The sequence below is a fragment of the Nycticebus coucang genome, chromosome 8 (genome assembly GCF_027406575.1).
Source record: "Nycticebus coucang isolate mNycCou1 chromosome 8, mNycCou1.pri, whole genome shotgun sequence".
NCBI classification, from domain to species: domain Eukaryota; kingdom Metazoa; phylum Chordata; class Mammalia; order Primates; family Lorisidae; genus Nycticebus; species Nycticebus coucang.
The window spans coordinates 20,305,968-20,328,716 of NC_069787.1; the positions used below are offsets into that span (position 1 = coordinate 20,305,968).

The window sequence follows — 22,749 nt, forward strand, 5'->3', positions numbered from 1 at the left end:
TATTGAAATATTATTGGGACAGACAGTTCTTATTCCAAGTTGATTCAGAGATAAAAGTGCATACCATGCTTTGGAAGAGCTTATATTTTTAAAGAATCTCAGCTATAAACAAAGAATTATAACTTATTTGGAAATAGTGCAAGATTTTAAATACTGAAGTAAATTACCTGGAGCCTATAATAATGTACAACTTAGCTTGGTAACTATGACCCTATTTCATATTTATCACCACCATTGAGAGGAGTGATTTCTACTCTCCATATAATTAACTTAAAAGACACAGCAGTTACAACTCATTAATTTGGCACCTTTGAATGTATGTAATCATGTGTGAACTTTGAAATTCAAAAGTGTTTAAAATTGTTTTATTAATGTCCCATCTTACAAGATCTTGATAATATACATTTGTTTTCTTTCCAAACAGGTCTGTATTAAGAATGAGTCTTGTGATGAAGGCTGGAAAGCATATTTACAGAATGATTTTCTTTCAAAAAACTCTCAAACGAGTGTGGTTTTTATTCATCGTATAAGTGGCTGAATAGCAAAACAGTAAAAAAACATAATGATCATTGACAGGAAGTAGGTGCTAGCTTCTAAGACTTGAATTCCTCTGGAACTCAAACCTGCAAAACATGAAAATTAAACAATATATTCAGAAAAGGCAAAATTGCTTGTTAATTTTTCTAAGCTCTAAATATATACTATCATTTCTCCTTTAATAACATATTTATTATACTTGTTCCATTCACAGTATGATGAATTTTAGAAAATGCCTTTACCCTCTGTTCTATGATGTCTGTTTTAAATTTAAAAATACAAAAGAAATATGCCTAAATTGGCAAAGTCTTCCTAAAGGGCAGATTAGGATTGGCCCAAATTGGATGGCTAATGACTTTCACTCAGTTACAGCTTTGGGCAAATGAGTGCATGATTCCTCTAAAGCAAAAGTAAGAAATTATTATTACAAGCTAACTCTGACTATTGCCAGCCTGATTAGAAAATTATATTGGGGGAGAATTTGAAAGTGGTGACTCAGTTCCTTCTGAATGCTGTGCTTGATTAGTGATGTCTGCCATGCTTGATTAGTGATGTCTGCCAAGCACCTGGGAAAGGGGTTACGTGAACATGTGCTTCACATTTGCCATCCCCCCTGTAAGAGGCCTTTAGGAATCCATGAAAAAATATTCTGATTTTTGTGCCAATAGAATGAATCATGGATTATACACCAAAGACAGGTAGTTGTGGGGGCCGGGGGAGGTTTCCCCTTCTTTGTTTTTCAAACGAGGAAACACAAAACTGTTCGCAATATATATGCATATTGTACTTTTGAAGGATTATTTAAAGACAAAACTAGCGCATCACCTTTTACTCACAATTGAAAATTTACTTTTGCACCCAACATTTAAACAGGATGTGGAACGTTCAATGAAGCTAGATTTCATGCTGCAGCTGTCTAGATTCAAAATCTACAGCAGCAATGGTGACTCAACTTACTTGACATTTTTGGAATCCTAATTTCCTCACTGCTGCTTCCATCCCCACCATCACTGACTGTCCTTATCTCAATCAAGTAGTCTTCTTCAAATGGAACCAGAAGCTCAGCTGATGTATTGTTTGTTTCCAAAATATGAGTTTTACTATGTCTGTTCTGCCGGTAGAGAATCTGAATAGAACAGTGAATCAAGTTAACACGGAAGTGTTGCTTTCCTAAGGTTCACGTAATTGTTACAGAACACTGTAGGGCATATCATTATAAATGCTGTACTCTTCAGATGGAAAAACCAAGGTAATGTCTTTTCTTTAAATTTAGTTGTTCTTGTTAACAAAGAGCTTTCAATTTTGGCAATGTCTCTGGAATGAGGGTAGATTTATCTCTATTAATTAAATAGCTTGAGGGTATTGTCTTTGGAGCTTGCTGTGAAAAGTCATTGTTTAGTTTGGACCCAATTCAAATGTCTAATATTTGCGTCTGCCAAGGGATAATGTCCGTTACCACTGATGGAAATGATTTGCTCTTGCACTTAACTCTACTCCTGTTAGATTCCTTTTGTGTTGTTAAAAGATCACATTATACTCTAGCCTGAGTTCTAGAAATTCTACTTAAATATATTCTTTGACCTCATTTCTCATCTCATATCTGCTACCTGCATATGCCATCATCTTTAGATGGCAAGGGGAGTTACTTGCAGGAAAAAATGTTGCATCCTATAGAATTTTATTTTTTGGTGCTCTGGAACACATTACTGGACTTCAGAACATAAAGCCCTTTCAATGAATAATTTGAAAGCTGCAATGGTATTTTCAAAGGAACTTTAAAAAATATTCCTATGTAGAAAAAGAAGGGAAAAAAATATTCCTATGTTTCCATAGGCGTATAATTTGTTTTCTATTTGGTTGTTTCTTAGTAACTTAATTGATCTGATTATGTCTCATTTCTTAGTAACTTAATTGATATGATTATGTCTCATTTCTTAGTAACTTAATTGATATGATTAAAGGAACAATGAAATATAAAATACTTACCTTGTAGCCTAGCACTTCAGACTCATTTTCCATGGTTTTTACATGCTCCCAGTTCAAGCATAATTTTGAATTTGTCAGCTTCCAGGCAATGTTTGCTGGTGGTTGGCTTGGAGCTTTACAGAGATAATCAGAGATCCAAATGAATATTAATTAGTTCATGGTCACTGTATGATGCATCAACACGAAAACGAAAAATAAGTCTTCAATGATGAGCACAGAAGAAGCTAAACTGTTTTCGGTTTCAATTGAAATGTCATATTAATTCTAATCAGAGTAAGCAAATTTATTCAAATTCTGGTCATTTGGGAATGTCTTCATGACAGACTTATGAATTAATAATGGCTTGCTGCATGTCCAGTACTAATTTATTAATCATTGCTGTTGAGTTTGTTTACTTTATCAGATACAAAGAGAAAGAGGATCTCCTTAGTTCCATTTGGCTATTAATTGATGATCAGGTTTAGCAAATTAAAGCAGCAAGCATATTATGTACGTGTATATATCAACACAGAGGTGTTCATGCCTAAAAGTCTTTTACATTTTAACATTCAATTAGAGAGGACTCTAGCTATAAATAACATAACCAACTCAAACTATATTTTAAATAAAATATGAGTAATAGATTGTGCAAGATAATGAGGAAATTATTATTGTTTTATTGACGCTTTTGTTTTTAGACAGAGTCTTACTCTGTCACCCAGGCTAGAGTGCCATGGCCCCATCATAGCTCACAACAAACTCAAACTCTTGGGCTCAAGACATCCTGCAGCCTCAGCCTCCTGAGTAGCTGGGACTCAGGTGTCTCACTACCATACCTGGCTAGTTTGTTTATTTTTTATAGAGATAGAGTCTCTCTCTTGCTCAGGCTGGTCTCTAACCCCTGAGGTCAAGCTATCTTCCCACCTTGACCTTCCAGAGTGCTAGGGCTACAGGTGTCAACCACCACTGCACTCAGCCGATAAAGGGGAAATTAATTCTTAGAACTCATGGCAGAATGCAGCAGAGTCTCCACAGGTACAAACAATAGTAGTAATCACATTAATCCATAGAAGCAAGCAGTTCCTCAGTCTGTTTCTCACGGCAGTATCTCCTGCATGCTCATCTTGCTGTAGACCATTTCTTTGTCATTCTCATTGTTCAAAGCAGAAATTATGAATGGCTCCTACATCTTAAATTTAATACCTCCTCTGTTCAGAGATAGTTCAGACTAGAATTCCCAGGAGAAACCTGACTTCATCTGGCCATATGTCTAACTCAGCTTTAATCATCTGTGGCTGGACAGTGAGAAAGATGCATCTCACTTAATATAAATAGAAAAGGAAAATTATATCACAAACTGACTGATCACCCCAATGGGTGTCTACTCTGACTTTGGACTGTTGCTTTACCAGTTCCCTGAAATTAATGTTGTCTGAAGGAGAGATAGTGAGAAGTAGGGGAGGAAAGATTTAGCAACAGCCTTCTAAATTAATACATCTAGTCCAGCTGGAAAATTTCACATACAAGAAAACTAAACTCCATGCTGGGAAGTCACTTATCCAAAAGTGTGCGGCTAATGAGAGGCTGAGTCAAATTAGAATCCTGGTCTGTCAGTTTCCTATCTAGTGTTTCTTGAGAACAACATGCTGCTTCTCAAAGATCTGAGTCCATATGACTATTTTTGAGATGTAAGAAACTGGAGAGATTAAAAATAATTCAGCTGGAAAGCAGAGGCAAAGATAAAACTTCCCAGCAAGATGTTTTGGTGTCTTTTTTGAGTTTGTGAGGCTGAATGAACATAATATTTAATTCATTATAACACTGATAGAAATGGAAATGATTTCTTTTGGAGTTTTGACTCAATCACTATTTAATCTCTTTATGTGTCAGTGGAAGAGTCGCATCTTGCTGAATCCAGGTATCTCACGTTACATTTCCATAATTACCTTTCCTCCCCAAACCCGCTGGGATATCACTATTGTTCACCTAGCCACTTATAGCACAGTGGAGATACAGTAGAGAGAGAAATGTTTCCCTTTATGTTCCCATGAGGCCCAATTCATATGTTGTTATGTATTGATCAGATTGGATTATCATTATTTTTGGTTATGTGTTCCTCTATATTTCTTGAGGACATGTGCCTTGTTCAAGTCTGCATTTCCAAACCCTAGCACAATGCCTGACACACAGAAGGCATGTAATTCATATGCATGTTGAATAAATGACCGTGCAATAAGATGGCTAAAGAGAACTACTCAAGGTCCTCTGTAATTTTGTCAGACCATATTGATTGTGACTGAGCTGTGGGCAGGTCCATAGTTGATAAAATACAAGCAATCTTTTCATTATGTTGTCTTATAATCAAGGCCAATTGCCATGGTCAGACTCACAGAACCCATATGTAGTACAAGATGGCCAGGCCAATTGCATTGGCCATGTCCTAGTATATTTCTTAACAACACAAACCCACCCAACTATAATTAGAGACCTAAAAGTTTTGTGCTTATTCAGCACTTGATGAGTACTTGTCAATATATTTGTTTCTGAAAGGATTGGATGTCAACAATACTGATTTTGCGACTATCCATCCTCAACTTATTCCAACATAGTTTTTCTAGTCTTTTTATTAGCTATAAAAAGATAATATCAAAATTCTCACAAGATCACAATTTTAATATCTAGCATACTCTGTTGACACATTTATTGCTGTTCTTTAAAACTAAGCACTAACCTTAACAACATCGTACAATCAATACTGAGAAAAAAAAATTCACCAATATGATGTCACTATAGGTGATGGATTCTGAAGATTTTATCTATTTCTGTGGCTGCTTTGTTCATTTTAGAAACAAAATATTGCTTTCAATGCTAAATCCATTGAGGAAGCAATAGTGTAGAAGCCAGAAAAATTATAACTTCTACCAACTGCATAGACAGTTAGTGCTGCTGGAAATAACCTTGACATTAACATTTGCATTTGTTTCTTTGTCTACCAAAGCAGAAGCAAGATATCCCATGGGCATAAAAAGAAAAGGGTTCTATCCAGAGCGAGTCTTAGTATGAATGGCCAGCTGGACAAATCATTTACAGTGCTCTACATCTCCTGCTAGCTGGGAGGTGAAAAGTTGGGCTTTGACAACAGAGAGACTTGAATTTGTACTCAGTCTTTTCCAAGAATCTTCATTTTCCCATCTTTGAAATAAAACTAATAACTCCTAGCTTTTAAGAATTCTTAGCTTGCATAAAATAAAATATGAAACATTCCTTTCCTTCCTTGGTTAGTGGTACATATTAAAAAGCTCAATATCTGTTGGTTCTCTCATTGGAGAGTAGCTGTTCTCCACTGTGGTGTTATGACATTATCAATTTTTCAATTGTGTTCAAAGTGGTTTGTTACTAATAATACAATTCTGAAGTCGGCAAAGGATTCACTTTTTAAATATAATTAGCATAGATTCAATATTTCCTCTTAATAATATTGCTCTTACTTGGATTCTTTAAGTGCTTTTTCAAAGAGAGATAAAGTAGGATAGTGTCAGCCAATTATCTGGGAAGTTCTCATAGTCTATAGTCCTTCTTTTTTTCAATGAGTGAATTTTTTTTTTTTAATTAATAAGAGGGAATGTGTGCTTAGGTTATATTGTTTGCATTTGTAAGGAAAAGTCTGAATTGTAGTGGTGACCTCTATAACCTTTTGGGTATTTTTTGTTTATCCCATGTCAATTCCTTGTCTCTGGTATTAAAAACGAAAAGCTTCTGGAGCTGCTTGTGGTCAGCACCTTAATGAGAGCACTGTTAACAGTTCTGATTTGATGTGGATGATAAAACTGGATTGCAAATATCTATCATGAAATTAAAATTTCTATTACTTTGAGAAACCAAAACCCTGCCATCTCAATAATATGAAACACACGTCATGATGTGTGTACCAAGTTTGTCAATGGTGAACTCAACAACCAAGCACTTTTCTAATTTTTTTATCATGCCATGCAATTTCTAAAGACTAAATCATTTTCTATTAATCAAATAACAGAGCAATATTAAACTAGACCTTCACAGCTCGAATGGTTCCCCTGTAATCAATTTTTCTGTAGATGGCATTTACATTCAACTGTAGTTCACACTGTGAACTCAATTCAGAAACAACTTCTTATGTTACACTTCTAAGTTAACAGCACGGGGTTGACATTTGGGCAAAAAAGAAAGAACATAAGTGCAAGATGAAATAAAAGCTTAATGCTTCCTTTATGTCTAAATATGGATTGATTGCATATTTATAGCAAAAAAAGAATCCAGTACAGAGTGCTAGTCAGACACCGTCAAGGGCCAGTTTCAGCCAAAATTTGCAAACATTTTATGTCACTGTGTCTGAATACTTCTTTCTATATAAGAAGTGTTTTGTTGGTTATATTTGTTTTTTTCCCCTTGGAATGGGTGTAAACATTTTTTTTCTTTCCTTGTAAGTGATGTCTGTGTGGAGCACAGCATTAATTGAAGTCTCTCTCAGTTGCCTTTTGAAAAAATATGCACCATCTTCACTAGACTATGGGACTTATGGTAGAATTACTGATATTTATTTAAGAACAACAGTTACAACACTAACATCATCGTCATTAACAGCAACAATAATAACTGTTCAAATAACACCAAAGAAGCTTTGCACATGCTTTACTCATTGAATTTTTCATAATTTATTTCATTTCTTTGTCTCTTACTTGCTTTTCATTGCCTCCCCAATAAAGAGAAATTGCCTGAGGGCAAAGATCTTGCCTGTTTTATTGGCCATTAGGTTCACAGCACCTCACCCTGTTGTGGCTCATGGGAGGCATGATCTTTTAAGGGGATGACTGAATCCTCCTATTTTTCTGAACAAAAACTTTGTCTTCTCTTCAACTCAGTCAATTAAAATAAGCAAAGATTTGGGTAATGGTGAGCTCTACTTTCTCAGGCTCTACAGGGGAAGATCATATATCAGATTAAAAATGGAACAGTAACAGTTTGGATATGTGATAAATGCAGGATTTTTTGCTGTCACCACTCTTCAGAGGTAATCTTGATGTCATCTCAAGGACATAGAAAATGAGAGTTACAACCGGGGATAGTGCTTAGAATCAGGGCTATCTTCAGCGTTTCATTAAGAACTGTTTCTCTTTTATGCTTCAGATGTCCTTCTGTGACTCTTAAAGAAAATGTCTGCAGCAAACGTATAAAGAGAAAGAAAGAAGAAAGCAGTTGTGCTTTCCTACTTTTTTAAAAATGTAAAGAGTGTGAAATCACATCTAAAAGAGAAGCATAATAATATGTGTTGCCACACACACAGCTGGCGGTGTATGACGGCTTCTGGGTCACCCTGGTGTACAGTATGTTCTTTAGTTTTTAGAGGTAAGTATTGTCTTCCCTGGTTTTGAGAAAATGCATTCAAGGTATCCAACATTTAGATTTGTCATGCAGATAGTATATGTCTGAACTGAGATTCACATCCAAATCTCTCCCACTGTGAAATCCCATTCTAACTCTTTGGGCAAAAGAATCTCACAATGGGCCAAAGTCATGGGGAACTTCCAGTAAAACAGATGTGAATACAATGAAGAGGAAACTCTGAGGGAGGTTATAGAGCAGTAGAAGGACATTTCACCGTTCATTGACATGGCAGGAGCAACATAAGCTATAAAGTTCTATGAAGAGGGGAGACGCCTGTGGCTCAGTGAGTACGGTGCTGGTCCCATATGCCGAGGGTGGTGGGTTTGAACCCGGCCCTGGACTGCAACAACAACAAAAAATAGCCAGGCATTGTGGAGGGTTCCTGTAGTCCCAGCTACTTGGGAGGCTGAGGCAAGAGAATCCGCCTAAGCCCAGGAGTTGGAGGTTGCTATGAGCTGTGACACCACAGCACTCTACCGAGGGCAACAAAGTAAGACCCTGTCTCTAAAAAATAAAAGAATAAAAAAAAAAATAAAGTTCTATGAAGACAGGTAAGTGAATGTTACCACTGTAAACTTTAGAAGACCAATAAGGGTGGTACTTCTAGGGCTAAAGAATGAGATAGAAGGAACTTTCTGACAGATTGTGAAGGACCTCATTAGTCGTCGTCTTAGTCTTTGGTCCATGGAATAATAAATGTGATTGCATTTTACAAAGAATAATCTCAAAACAGTTTGATTTTAAAATTGAAGGTATGAAAGTCTAGAGGCAGAGAGCCTGTTTAGACAGTTGGAGAAGGAGATTGTAAGGAGCCCAGTGGTCACGAAATGAAGAGGTTTCATGTTCAGAGGGTGCCAGTCTCACAGATGTTAGGACAAAACCTTTCTAAGCATTCATGTTCTCATATGTAGGAATTAAAATACCAAACTCCTTGATAGGTTATCATGAGTCGGTGAGCTATAAAATGAAATACAAAACTAATATAGGGAGGGAGACACAAAAGTATTTAATGTTTTCAAATGGTAGGAAACAAAATCCCCCCTGCAATAGCATGTCCACATCCTAATCTCCCAAACCTGTGGATACGTTACTTAATATAGAAAAGAGGAGTTTGCAGATACAATTAAGGTAGAAATCTGGAGATGGGAGAATAACCCTGGATTATTCAATGTAATCACATGAGTCCTTAAGACAGAGGCAAGAAAGAGAGAGAGAGATTTGGTAGAAATACGAGGGTCGGAGTCAAGGAGATTTGCAGCTACCCTGTGTTGTTGGCACTGAAGGTGGAGGAAGGCATCACAAGCCAGAGGATGTAGGTGGTCTTGAGAAGCCACAGAACAAGGAAACAAATTCTGCCGTGGAGCCACCCAAGCAGTGCAGCCCCTGCACAAACCTTGATTTTTTTTTTTTTTTTGAGACAGAGTCTCACTTTATCACCCCCAGTAGAGTACTGTAGAGTCATAGCTCACAGCAATCTCAAACTCTTGGCCTCAAGTGATTCTCTTGTCTCAGCCTCTCAAGTAGCTGGGACCATAGGCACCCGCCACAACACCCGGCTATTTTTAGAGACAAGGTTTCACTCTGGCTCAGGCTGGTTTGAAATTCGTGAACTCAGGCAATCCACCCACCTTGGCCTCCCAGAGTGCTAGGATTGAGGCGTGAGCCATTGCGCCTGACCTACAAACCTTGATTTCTACCCAGTCAAACCTATCTCTGACTGCTGACCTCCAAACACAGGAGCAGATTTGTACTGTTTGAAAACACTAAGTTTGTGACAAATTTTTACAGCAGCATTAGGAAACTAGAACAGTTACTGTTCTATGTTCTTCTATTTTCACAATGTCTGTGATAGAGATTGTTGGAACAGTAAAATTAGATGTTTGATTGGTATTCAATGCAACCAGATGAAGTCTTGTCCAAACTTCTCAGTCTTAAGTGCTTATTGGCTATTTTTATAATGGCATGGAAGCACAGACAGGGGAAGCCACATTTAAGAAATATTGAAATATATCAGAGAAAGAAATTAGGAATTATGAGGGGTTTTTCTTTGGTTTAGTTAAGGAACCTGAATGCTTAAATAAACATGATCTTCAATTTAAATTTTCCCTTTTTTTTTTTTAGAGACAGAGTCTCATTTTGTCGCCCTCGGTAGAGTGCCATGGCGTCACAGCTCACAGCAACCTCCAGCTCTTGGGCTTAGGTGATTCTCTTGCCTCAGCCTCCCAAGTAGCTGGGACTACAGGTGCCTGCCACAACGCCCGCTAACACTTTAAATTTTCTGACGACCCTGTCACTTTCCCATAGTAAACACATTCTACGTATGTTATGTGAAATTACTCCTTGTTAATTAAACTGTTTTCAAAAGATATGTCTACTACTCTTTGATGTGTTAACAACCAGACAAACCACCAAAAATGTTCCCGGCTTTTAATCCAAATTTTAGTCAAGCCCATTTGTAGGACCAATTGGGTTAACTGAACAAAGCTGATGTCAAAAACAACTAGATTTCTGCTTAAACGCATAGAATAGGTCAGCACAGACTAACACGTTTAATTTAGGTTACCTGGGCAACCAACCAAAACTAGAAAATTCAGGTCACAGAAAAATAATTCTTACTGAGATTTTCTGTATGTCATATCCAGGGGTCCTCAAACTGTGGCCTGTAGGCCACGTGAGGTGGTGTGATTGTATTTGTTCCTGTTTTGTTTTTTACTTCAAAATAAGATATGTGCAGTGTGCATAGGAATTTGTTCATAGTTTTTTTTTTTTTTTTAACTATACTCTGGCCCTCCAGTGGTCTGAGGGACAGTGAATTGGCCCCCCTGTTTAAAAAGTTTGAGGACCCCTGTATGTGTGTGTATATATATGTAAATATATATGCACATGTCTTATGTCTGTCATATAGATTTATCTATTTCTGAAGTAAATAATTAGTTCATTGCTCAGGTGCCAGTCCACCTTAAACTAGTCAACGGGATTATGTATAATAAAAGCTGACCTATGTCTTGGCTCAGAAACTCCACTAAAATGTCTGCCATCTTATCGTGATACAAATCTATGGGTTTTTTAAAAAAATACCATTCTTACTTCCTACACACTTTTAATCACCCTTGATTTTGCTTGAGATAAAAACTGAGTTACATACAAGAGGCTTTTTGTGAGTTTGGCATCTCTCAATCAGCTAGAACAAAATGTCTAGGCAATCTTAAAACTGCTGATTGATTGGAGATTTCCATCCAGATTTGCAGAAAAAAGTCTGAAAAAAGGCAGACTACACCAGAAAGAAGTAAATCATACGTACAGGTATCTGTCAACAACTGCATCAGTTTAGTCAACACTGAGTAAAACGAAGAGGAATAGAATCAAATTGGGTGACTCATTTTTGAGAATCACTCACAGCCTGTCCTGTCTCAGCCTGAGTGTGTTGGAGGAAGCGGTTCCTTGCACTGACCTGACCCTAGAGGCTTTTTGTCGATTTGCTTCCATTTTAGCAGTTCCATAGCATTTTGTATTTTTCAACATGCACCCATAATCAGTATCTTATTTGTGCCTCATCAATAATTGGGGAAGACAGTGAGAGCAGAGAGGATTTTTATTTAACAGATAAGAAAATTAACACATTGACTGCCACACTAGAACAAAAAAAACAACCTTTTTCCTTGGGGCCACAGTGTTTTGTTCTACAAAAAAAAACCAGAATAAAAACTTCGGAAACAGAATGATACTAAAATATACATCAATAAAAAAAAATTATAGCTCAGGCACAGGGGCTCATGGCTATACTCCTAGTACTGTGGGTGGCTGAGGCAGGTGGACTGCTTGAACTCAGAAGTTCAAGAACAGCCTGAGCAAGAGTGAGATGTTGTCTCTATTAAAAACAGAAAAATTAGCCAAGCATGGTGGTGGTCACCTGTAGTCCTAACAGGTGACCACCACCTAACCCTTTGCAGGGTTCAGGCAAAAGGCTCACACGAGCAGAGTAGTTTGAGGTTGCTATAAACTGTGACACCGCGGCACTCTAGCCTGGGTGACAGAATAAGGCTGTATCTCCTCCCCCCTCAAAAAAATTATAACCACTCAGAAATTGGTAATGTAAAAAGTAATGTGAAAACTTGAAAAATAGTTTGTAACTTACATGAATGGTTCATGTGTTAAGGGATAAGATGGAATGTCTGATCTTAGTTTAGGTCATGAGTCAGTGCTGCCCCCCAGAATTGTAACACAGGTCTCTTGACAGTGGGTCTGGTGATGTGGAAATATTCTAACGACAAGATAATGTATTTCATCAAAGGCCCATTTATTGAGAGGATTTCTAAGGTCTTATTGTACATGATGGATATATGCATAAAAGGTAAAAAACTTTAATATCATTTGATTTCCAAACTCATCTCAACCACCTATTCTTTCGCAGTACAGATAAGTTATCAGAGAGAACATTAATAGGCAAAGCTAGATTTGTCCATTTTGTCAGTGGCAATGAATTTTTCTTAGTTGTTTTCAAAATTCAGCAACTATATTTGTTATTTTCTGTTCATCAGAATTCAGAGGCCAAAATGTGTGTTTTTTAAAGCTTATTTATGTGGATAATTTATGTTCATTAGCAATATACAAGGAATACATTGATGCAATCACAAAAACACATATTGCAGCTATTAAGAAGTCATTTCCTTTCTTTTCTTTTTTGAGACAGAGTCTCACTTTTTCTCCCTGGGCAGAGTACCTTGGTGTCACAGCTCACAGCCACCTCAAACTCTTGGGCTCAAGAGTTCCTCTTGCCTCAGCCTCCAGAGTAGCTGGGACTGCAGGCTCCCGCCATAACGCCAGGCTTTTTTAGAGACAGGGTGTTGCTGTTGCTCAGGCTGGTCTCAAATTCATAAGCTCAAGCAGTCCACCCACCTCAGCCTCTAAAAAGTCATTTCAAATTAAACCTTTGCTAATTTACTACAGTGCCTCATACTATAGAATATTTGTGCAAAAATAGACTCAGTCAGAAAAAAAACGGAGTATTCTGTAGATCCCAACTATATGACAGAGGCTTGGATGATTATTAAGATAGAAAAGAAGAGTTCATTGTTAGATTTCAGGACCTTTTGAGCACAATATCTGATAAGATTTTCCAAAAAGAAAGACATAGGTATGTGACAGTGCTAAGATCACATCAGGGTGCACTGTAGGACTCAAATGATAAACAAACCAAAACAAACAACAAAAACAAAAAACATTTACTAAGCATTTATTGGGCGGTGCCTGTGGCTCAGTGAGTAGGGCGCCGGCCCCGTATGCCGAGGGTGGTGGGTTCAAACCCAGCACCGGCCAAACTGCAACAAAAAAAAATAGCCAGGCGTTGTGGTGGGCGCCTGTAGTCCCAGCTGCTCGGGAGGCTGAGGCAAGAGAATCGCGTAAGCCCAAGAGTTAGAGGTTGCTGTGAGCCGTGTGACGTCACGGCACTCTACCCGAGGGCGGTACAAGTGAGACTCTGTCTCTAAAAAAAAAAAAAAAAAAAAAACAAAAACATTTACTAAGCATTTATTAAAGTATGTGCTACACACTTGTGATTAATTATCTCTTTCAACCTTGAACAAAACCCTATGAGAGCATCAGTATTACTTTTTTCCATATTTTGCAGGTGAAGCTCCCGAGACTGAAAGATAAACATTCACCTAATGTTCCAAGGTTGGAAGGATGGTTTTGAACTCATTTGAAGGCAGGGCATAAACGCCAGTGTGCTTAAACATAACACTCTTCCATCTTTTATCTAAGTACTCAGAGCATTTCCTTTTTTGGAATTCCAGAAAGATTAAAATAGTTTATTTTGATTTTTAGGAGGAAGTTTCAAAAATTATCCAAACTTACGGGACAAATCGAGTAAGCAAACTAACCAAGCAGTAAAATGATGAGGTGTGGAGAATAAAATGGACATTGAGCAAAAGAATAGGTTTCTATTCACAGATGAATCTTGTCTCCTGGAGTATGATTGTGTACTTACGGGATTTTTTGGTGGTGACATTGACTGGAGGGCTTGAGGGTCCTGTCCCAGCAGTGTTGTAAGCTCTTACAGAAGCAAAGTAGATGGTATTAGCTTTCAGTCCTGTGATGTTTTTTGTTGTGATGTTTCCACTGACTCGAATTTTACCAATCATGGATTCTCTGGAGTCATCGGTCCAGTATAGTACCTGACATTAAAAACACAAAGCAAGCAATTCATCATCTCCCAACAATTACCAATAAGTTGGGAATAAGACAAGCACATAGACAACAAAAATGTTTTCTGTTTAAAAGGATCACACAACAATGACAAAATAACCAAAGAATAACATTTACAGGAAGGAAATCAAAATACAATGTATGATACAAATTCACAATGGAAATTAGAGAATCTAGACTTTTATAGATTACCAAAATAAATTATTTCATAAAATAGTTAAAGGTTACCAGCCTTAACAAAGGACATATAATGTTTGGCCAAAATAAACTTCATACCATCAATCAAAGATTTTGATTATAATGTTTTATATTTTACATTTTTTTCAAAGTTCTTTGACATACAGGTTAATTCAATTTCTACTGAGCCTTTCCTATGCGTTAGCATTGTTTTAGGTATGCTGAAAAAAGAGAATCCAGCTTAGTCTTTGGTTTTGAGCCCTTTGTCACCTAGCTAAGAGGTTAGACCATGCAGTCTATGTGAAAAACATTCCATGAAAGAATGGATTCCAAAGAAGCGATATAAAAAAAGAAGAAAAAATGCTATAAGAATTCAAATAAAAAATATCAGGGGTTGCTGAGAGAAAGGTTCAGAGAGAAGAGGGGACTAGAGATAAGCTTTGCAAAACAAACAGGATTCAGATAAGAGAGCAGGAAGGCATACCCAGGATGGAGGGGCAAAAACACCCATCACATGAGTGGAGCTTTCTGGTTGCACCAAAGGGCTCATGTGAAAACAAACAAAAAAGTGGAAGATAAAATTAACGATATTTAGAATTACACATTTAATCTAACTACAAAATATAGTAGACAATGTTACCCATTTTGTGAATCATTTGATTCACAAGTTGATCAATGAGTAATGAAGAACTTTCTCTTACCACTTTCTCATCCCTCAACTTTGTAAGAATGAAGGTCTATAAAATGTAACTTACCCCCTTCTTCATAGAGTAAAAAGAACAGATTGATGGGCATCTAAGTATTTTTCCTATGACTTATATGTCTTTTCTAAGATGATTACATCTTTTCAAGTCATATTCCAGTTCACAAAATTCCCCACCAAAACTCTAATGATTTAAGATCATTAAGAATTAGACTTCAGAAAAGAGCTGCACTGGGACCTGCGATCGGCACCCACCCAGACCTTCAGAAGAGCTGCGACGGGACCCGTGATTGGCACCAGCCCGGATCTTGGGAAGAGTTGCCCCGCGACCTGCCATAGGCAACCTCCCAGACCTCCAGAAGAGCTGCCCCGCGACACGCTATTGGCACCCTCCTGGACCTCCGCAAGAGCTGCACCCATCTGGACCCGGGTAAGAGCTGTGCTGGGACTGCTACCCCACCCACCAGGCCTCCCCATGCCCTGACCAGGAAATGCCGGAGCAGTGGAATCCTGCATCCTCCCTCCTGTACCCTCCCTACCTCCACACTGGCCTGCTTGTCTGGCCAGGGATTCTGGTAGCCGTGTGCTCTCTGGAGCCCTCCCTGCCTCTGCACAGAGCCCTTCTCCTGGACAGAGACTGCTTGAGCCTTGGGCCCACTGTGCCAAAGTCACTGGGCACCAGGCACTCCCAGAATCGTGTGCACCACCCCACATCCTGTTGCTGGATCCAGGGGTGTCACACTCCGGAGCTGTACCTACAACCAGAACTCCCTGGCTGGGGCAGCCCCAAAAGAGCTACACAGGATCACTCCATACAAAGATCCAGCAACAATAGAGTGATCTCCCTGGGGTCTAATCTCAGAGAGAAAACACCCCAACTCTGAGGACAGCCAGAGGCAATGGTGAAAAACAATCATGAGACAAAATCAAGGGAAAAACTCTGGCAATATGAATAATCAGAGTAGATCAACTCCCCCAAGGAACAATGGGGCAGAAACAACACAAGATCCCATGCACAAACAAATAACAGAGATGTCAGAAATTGAATTCAGAATCTGGATAGCAAATAAGATCGAATTAGAATTCCAAGCAGAAACCCAAAAGATGTCTCAAGAATTCAACGAATTCAAAGACCAAATGACCAAAGATTTTGACACATTGAGACAAGAAGTTGCAGCCCTCAAAGATCTGAGAAACACAGTAGAATTCCTCAGTAACAGAATGGAACAAGCAGAAGAAAGGATTTCTGACATCAAATACAAAGCTTTTGAACACTCACAAACTCTAAAAAAAGGAAGAGAAATGGAGGGCAAAAACAGATCACTCTCTCTGAGAGCTCTGGGATAATTCGAAGAAAACCAATATTCGTCTTATAGGGATCCCCGTAAGTGATGAAGTGGCTTCACAAGGCACAGAGTCTCTTCTCCATGAGATTATGAAAGAGAACTTTCCAGACATGCCAAGAGATTCTGAAATTCAGATAGCAGACAGTTTCAGAACTCCAACACGACTCAACCCAAACAAGACATCCCCCAGACACATCATAATCAATTTCACTAAAGTTAATATGAAGGAGAAAATTCTGAAAGCAGCCAGATGAAAGAAAACCATTTCCTACAAGGGGAAGAATATTAGAATAACTGCAGATCTCTCTGCTGAAACCTTTCAAACTAGAAGAGGATGGTCCTCGACTTTTAATGTCCTAAAACAAAATAACTTTCAACCCAGGATCCTGTACCCAGCTAAACTGAGTTTCATTTATGATGGAGGAATTAAATACTTTAATGACATTCACATGTTGAAGAAATTTGCCACAACAGAACCAGCTCTCCAGGATATTCTCACACCTATCCTCCATAAAGACCAGCATAATCCTCAACCACAAAAGTAAACCCACCCAGAAAATTTTGATCAAATTCCAACTTCCACAGTCACAAAAGGATTAAAAATGTCCACTGGACTCTCAAAATGCTTATCAATATTCTCAATTAATGTGAATGGTTTAAATTGTTCTCTAAAGAGGCACAGGTTGGCTGACCGGATACAAAAACTCAAGCCAGATATCTGTTGCATACAAGAATCGCATCTTACATTAAAAGACAAATATAGACTCAAGGTGAAGGGATGGTCATCTATACTCCAGGCAAATGGAAAGCAGAAAAAAGCAGGTGCTGCAATCCTATTTGTAGATGCAATAGGCTTTAAACAAACCAAAATAATGAAGGATAAGGATGGACACTTCATATTGGTTAAAGGTAATACTCATTATGATGAGATTTCGATTATTAATATTAATGCACCCAACCAGAATGCACCTCAATTTTTAAGAGAAACTCTGATAGACATGAGCAACTTGATTTCCTCCAGTTCCATAATAGTTGGAGATTTTAACACCACTTTAGCTGTGCTGGATAGATCCTCCAAAAATAAGCAAAGCAAAGAAATTTTAGATTTAAACTTAACCATTCAACATCTGGACTTAACAGACATCTACAGAACATTTCATACCAACAAAACTGAATACACATTCTTCTCATCAGCCCATGGAACATACTCTAAAGTTGACCATATCCATAGCCACAAATCTAACCTCAGTAAATTTAAAAAAACAGAAATTATTCCTTGCATCGTCTCAGACCATCATGGAATAAAAGCTGAACTCAATCACAACAGGAATCTGCATACCAACACAAAAACATGGAAGCTAAATAATGTTATACTGAAGGATAGAAGGGTTATAGACAAGATTAAGAAGGAAATCACCAAATTTTTGGAAGAAAACAACAATCAAGACACGAATTATCAGAACCTCTGGGATACTGCAAAGGCAGTCCTAAGATGGAAATTTATAGCATTGCAAGCCTTCCTCAAGAAAAAGGAAAGATAAGAAGTTAATAAATTAGTGGGACAGCTCAAGCAACTGTAGAAGGAAGAACATTTCAACCCCAAACCCAACAGAAAAAAAGAAATAACCAAAATCAGAGCAGAATTAAATGAAATTGAAAACCAAAGAATTATACAACAGATCAATAAATCCAAAAGTTGGTTTTTTGAAAAGATCAATAATATAGATAAACCTTTGGCCAACCTAAGCAGGAAAAAAAGAGTAAATTCTCTAATTTTGTTAATCAGAAATGGTAATGATGAAATAACAACAGACCCCTCAGAAATTCAAAAAATCCTTAACGAATACTACAAGAAAATCTACTCTCAGAAATATGAAAATCTGAAAGAAATCTACCAATACCTGCAAGTACGCACCTACCAAGACTTAGCCAGAACGAAGTGGAAATGTTTAACAGGCCTACATCAAGTTCTGAAATAGCATCAACTATACAAAATATTCCTAAAAAGAAAAGCCCGGGACCAGATGGCTTTATGTCAGAATTCTGCCAAACCTTTAAAGAAGAACTAGTACCTATATTACTAAACCTCTTCCAAAATATAGAAAAAGAAGGAAGACTACCCAACACATTCTACGAAGCAAACATCACCTTGATCCCCAAACCAGGGAAAGACCCAACAAGAAAAGAAAATTATAGACCAATATCACTAATGAATATTGATGCTAAAATACTCAATAAGATCCTAAAAAACAGAATCCAACAACACATCAAAAAAATTATACACCATGACCAAGTGGGATTTATCCCAGGCTCTCAAGGCTGATTCAATATACCAATATACGTAAATCTATAAATGTAATTCAGCACATAAACAAACTAAAAAATAAAGACCATATGATTCTCTCAATTAATGCAGAAAAGGCTTTTGATAATATCCAGCAACCCTTCATGATCAGAACACTTAAGAAAATTGGTATAGAAGGGACATTTCTTAAACTAATAGAGGCCATCTATACCAAACCCACAGCCAATATCGTTATTGAATGGAGTTAAATTGAAATCATTTCCACTTAGATTGGGAACCAGGCAAGGTTGCCCATTGTCTCCATTGCTCTTTAACATTGTAATTGATGTTTTAGCCATTGCAATTAGGGAAGAAAAGGCGATCAAGGGTATCCACATAGTGTCAGAAGAGATCAAACTTTCACCCTTTGCAGATGACATGATCGAATATCTGGAAAATACTAGGGATTCCACTACAAAACTTTTAGAAGTGATCAAGGAATACAGAAATGTCTCAGGCTACAAAATCAACACCCATAAATCTGCAGCCTTTATATATATTGATAATAGCCAAGCCGAGAAAACAGTCAAGGACTCTATTCCTTTCACCGTAGTGACAAAGAAGATGAAATATTTGGGAGTTTATCTAACAAAGGACGTGAAAGATCTCTATAAAGAGAACTATGAAACTTTAAGAAAAGAAATAGCTGAAGATGTTAACAAATGGAAAAACATACCATGCTCATGGCTGGGAAGAATCAACATTGTTAAAATGTCTATACTACCCAAAGCAATATATAAGTTTAATGCAATTCCTATTAAAGCTCCATTGTCATATTTTAAAGATCTTGAAAAAAATAATACTTCATTTATATGGAATCAGAAAAAACCTCGAATAGCCAAGACATTACTCAGAAATAAAAACAAAGCAGGGGGAATCACGCTACCAGACCTCAGACTATACTATAAATCGATAGTGATCAAAACAGCATGGTACTGGCACAAAAACAGAGAAGTAGATGTCTGGAACAGAATAGAGAACCAAGAGATGAATTCAGCTACTTACTGTTATTTGATCTTTGACAAGATCTTTGATCTTTGACAAGCCAATTAAAAACATTCAGTGCCAGCCAGTTCACCCAGCACCTATTTGATGAATGGTGCTGGGTGAACTGGCTGGCAACCTGTAGAAGACTGAAACTGGACCCACACTTTTCACCATTAACTAAAATAGACTCTCACTGGATTAAAGATTTAAACATAAGACATGAAACTATAAAAATACTTGAAGAAAGTGCAGGGAAAACTCTTGAAGGAATCGGCCTGGGTGAATATTTTATGAGGAGGACTACCTAGGCAATTGAAGCAGTATCAAAAATACATTACTGGGACCTGATCAAACTAAAAAGCTTCTGCACAGCCAAGAACATAGTAAGTAAAGCAAGCAGACAGCCCTCAGAATGGTAGAAAATATTTGCAGGTTATACCTCTGATAAAAGTTTAATAACCAGCATCCACAGAGAACTCAAACGTAGGAGCAAGAAAAGAACAAGTAATCCCATCTCAGAGTGGGCAAAGGACTTGAAGAGAAACCTCTCTAAAGAAGACAGACGCACAATCTACAGACACATGAAAAAAAGCTCATCATCCTTAATCATCAGAGAAGTGCAAATCAAAACTACTTTGAGATATCACCTAACCCCAGTAAGAGTAGCCCACATAACAAAATCCCAAAACAAGAGATGTTGGCATGGATGTGGAGAAAAGGGCACACTTCTACACTGCTGGTGGGAATGCACACTAATATGTTCCTTTTGGAAGGATGTTTGGAGAATACCTAGAGATCTAAAATTAGACCTGCCATTCAATCCTATGATTCCTTTACTAGGTATATACCCAGAAGACCAAAAATCACAATATAACTAAGACATCTGTACCAGAATGTTTATTGCAGCCCAATTCATAATTGCTAAGTCATGGAAAAAGCCCAAGTGCCCACTGACTCACGAATGGACTAGCAAATTGTGGTACATGTATACCATGGAATATTATGCAGCCTTTAAGAAAGATGGAGACTTTACCTCTTTCATGTTTATATGGATAGATGTGGAACATATTCTTCTTAGCAAAGTATCTCAAGAATGGAAGAAAAAGTATCCAATGTACTCAGGCCTACTATGAAGCTAATTTATAGCTTTCATATGAAGACTATAACCCAACTATAGCACAAGAATATGGGGAAAGGGCCAAGGGAGGGGAAGGGAGGGGGGATGTTAGTGTGGGGGGAGGGTAATAGGTGGGGCCCCACCTACGGTGCATCTTAGAATGGGTACAGGCGAAACCTACTAAGTGCAGAATACAAATGTCTACATACAATAACTAAGAAAATGCCGTGAAGACTACGTTGAACAGTTGAATGAGAATATTTCAGATTGTATGAAACCAGCACATTGTACCCCTTGATTGCACAAATGTATACAGCTATGATTTAACAATTAAAAAAACTAATAAATTAAAAAAAATAAGGAACGACCTCAAAAAAAAAAAAGAATTAGACTTCACCTCTCCTCACCAATACCAAAATAACTCCAATTCGAATGATTTAATGAAACTTTTTATTGTGATATTATGGTAAGAGAACACCTAACACGAGTTCTACCCATTTAACAAATTTCAAGTTTGCAATTCATCATTTTCTACTCTAGGTGCAATGTCCAACAGTAAACCTCTAAAGGTCGCTCATTTTACTTGCCTGAAATTGCATTTATTCTTTTACTATAAAAATGGTTACCATTTATTACTTCGTTTGCTTAAGATCACCTAGAAAGATCCTCCTCAACTCATTCCTTATTATAGCTTTGGAAACACAGTATTATGTGACAGGCACTAGGTTAGAAATACAGGACTGTCCAACAGGAGCCACAGGATAGTTAGCTGGCACGTTTACAAGAGCAAGTGATGTTGGTGTGCATTACCTCATAGCCCAGCACCCTGCCAGTGTTTCTATTCCAAGCAATAGCATTCCATGACACCTCCATTTCAGAAGCAGAAAAGCTCTGGACAGAAATTTTCCTTGGGGCCAGTTGAGGTTCTGCCACACAGAGAAAGACATAATCACCACCCTTAGCAGAATGGAAAAAGAATTTAGCATACGTACAGAGTCAGGAGGAAAAGCGTTCCAGAGCCCATGGCAACTTACCATCTTCCCCAGAGTAGACAATGGACACAGTACTCAGGGCTCCTTCTCCTTCATTATTATACACACCCACTTTGACTTCAAAAGGAGAAAGTGGGATGATACTTTCATTTCTGTAAACAAACCTTGACGACTCCACAGATGCTACTTTTTCCTTGTTCCAGGTTGTTGAGCCTACTGGCCGGAACATGACGACATATCCAAATCCCTCTCCATTCTGTAGCTCTTCTGGAATTGACTTGGGCAGAATGTGATCAATCACTGAGTATTTGCAAAAGTATTTTATTGAGCTATTACAATGTTTATTGATTATTGGGCATTTCTTCCATAGAGATAAGCATGGCGATTTGCCCTATTTAATGACGAATTTAAAATACTTTTGTTTGGAATGTCAATTAGAAAAATGATCCCAATTAAAGGGATTCAGATAAATAATTGAAACTTCAAATAGATATACAAAACAGGCTTTACATATTTATCTTTTACCTGGATCACTCATAAATTGTAGTGATAAGATAAGTTAGAAGAATTTATGATATAAAGTAAAATATAATTTTGATATGAAGTTTAAAACTCAGCACCAAATTAACTTATGAACTATTTATTTCAAGGTTACATGTTTTCTTTTCACAGCATGTCCAACCAATTCTTATATGCTGTAATCATTCTGTAATAGCATGCTTTAAGACATGCAGTACTTCTAAAAAAAGATAAAAGACTTCCCAGTATTTTTTAAACATACATTTTCATTAGTAGTAACATCAGTGTGCATTTTTCCTGGCATGAAAAAAAAAAAATACATGACTAACTCATACAGAGATCAAACTCTTTACCAAATACATTTTCAATTCAAAAATTACTAAAATTACAACACAGAAATGGAGATGCATTTCCCCAGAACTCTGCGGATATTAAAA

General features: G+C 37.5%; 1 protein-coding gene across 2 annotated transcripts in view; it reads right to left on the reverse strand.

Annotated features, from left to right (window-relative positions):
* Positions 1 to 340: 340 nt before the first annotated feature.
* The window catches only part of CNTN6 (contactin 6), a 353,237-nt gene continuing 330,828 nt past the window's right edge, over positions 341 to 22,749 (reverse strand). For both annotated transcript variants that reach the window (XM_053600445.1, XM_053600444.1), the window contains 6 exons: positions 21,836 to 22,070; positions 21,612 to 21,727; positions 13,910 to 14,096; positions 2,524 to 2,636; positions 1,495 to 1,663; positions 341 to 623 (listed from right to left, as the gene is read on the reverse strand). In XM_053600445.1, coding sequence (XP_053456420.1) covers positions 520 to 623; positions 1,495 to 1,663; positions 2,524 to 2,636; positions 13,910 to 14,096; positions 21,612 to 21,727; positions 21,836 to 22,070 — 924 coding nt within the window. In that variant the 3' untranslated portion in view covers positions 341 to 519. The remainder of the gene's footprint in view (positions 624 to 1,494; positions 1,664 to 2,523; positions 2,637 to 13,909; positions 14,097 to 21,611; positions 21,728 to 21,835; positions 22,071 to 22,749) is intronic.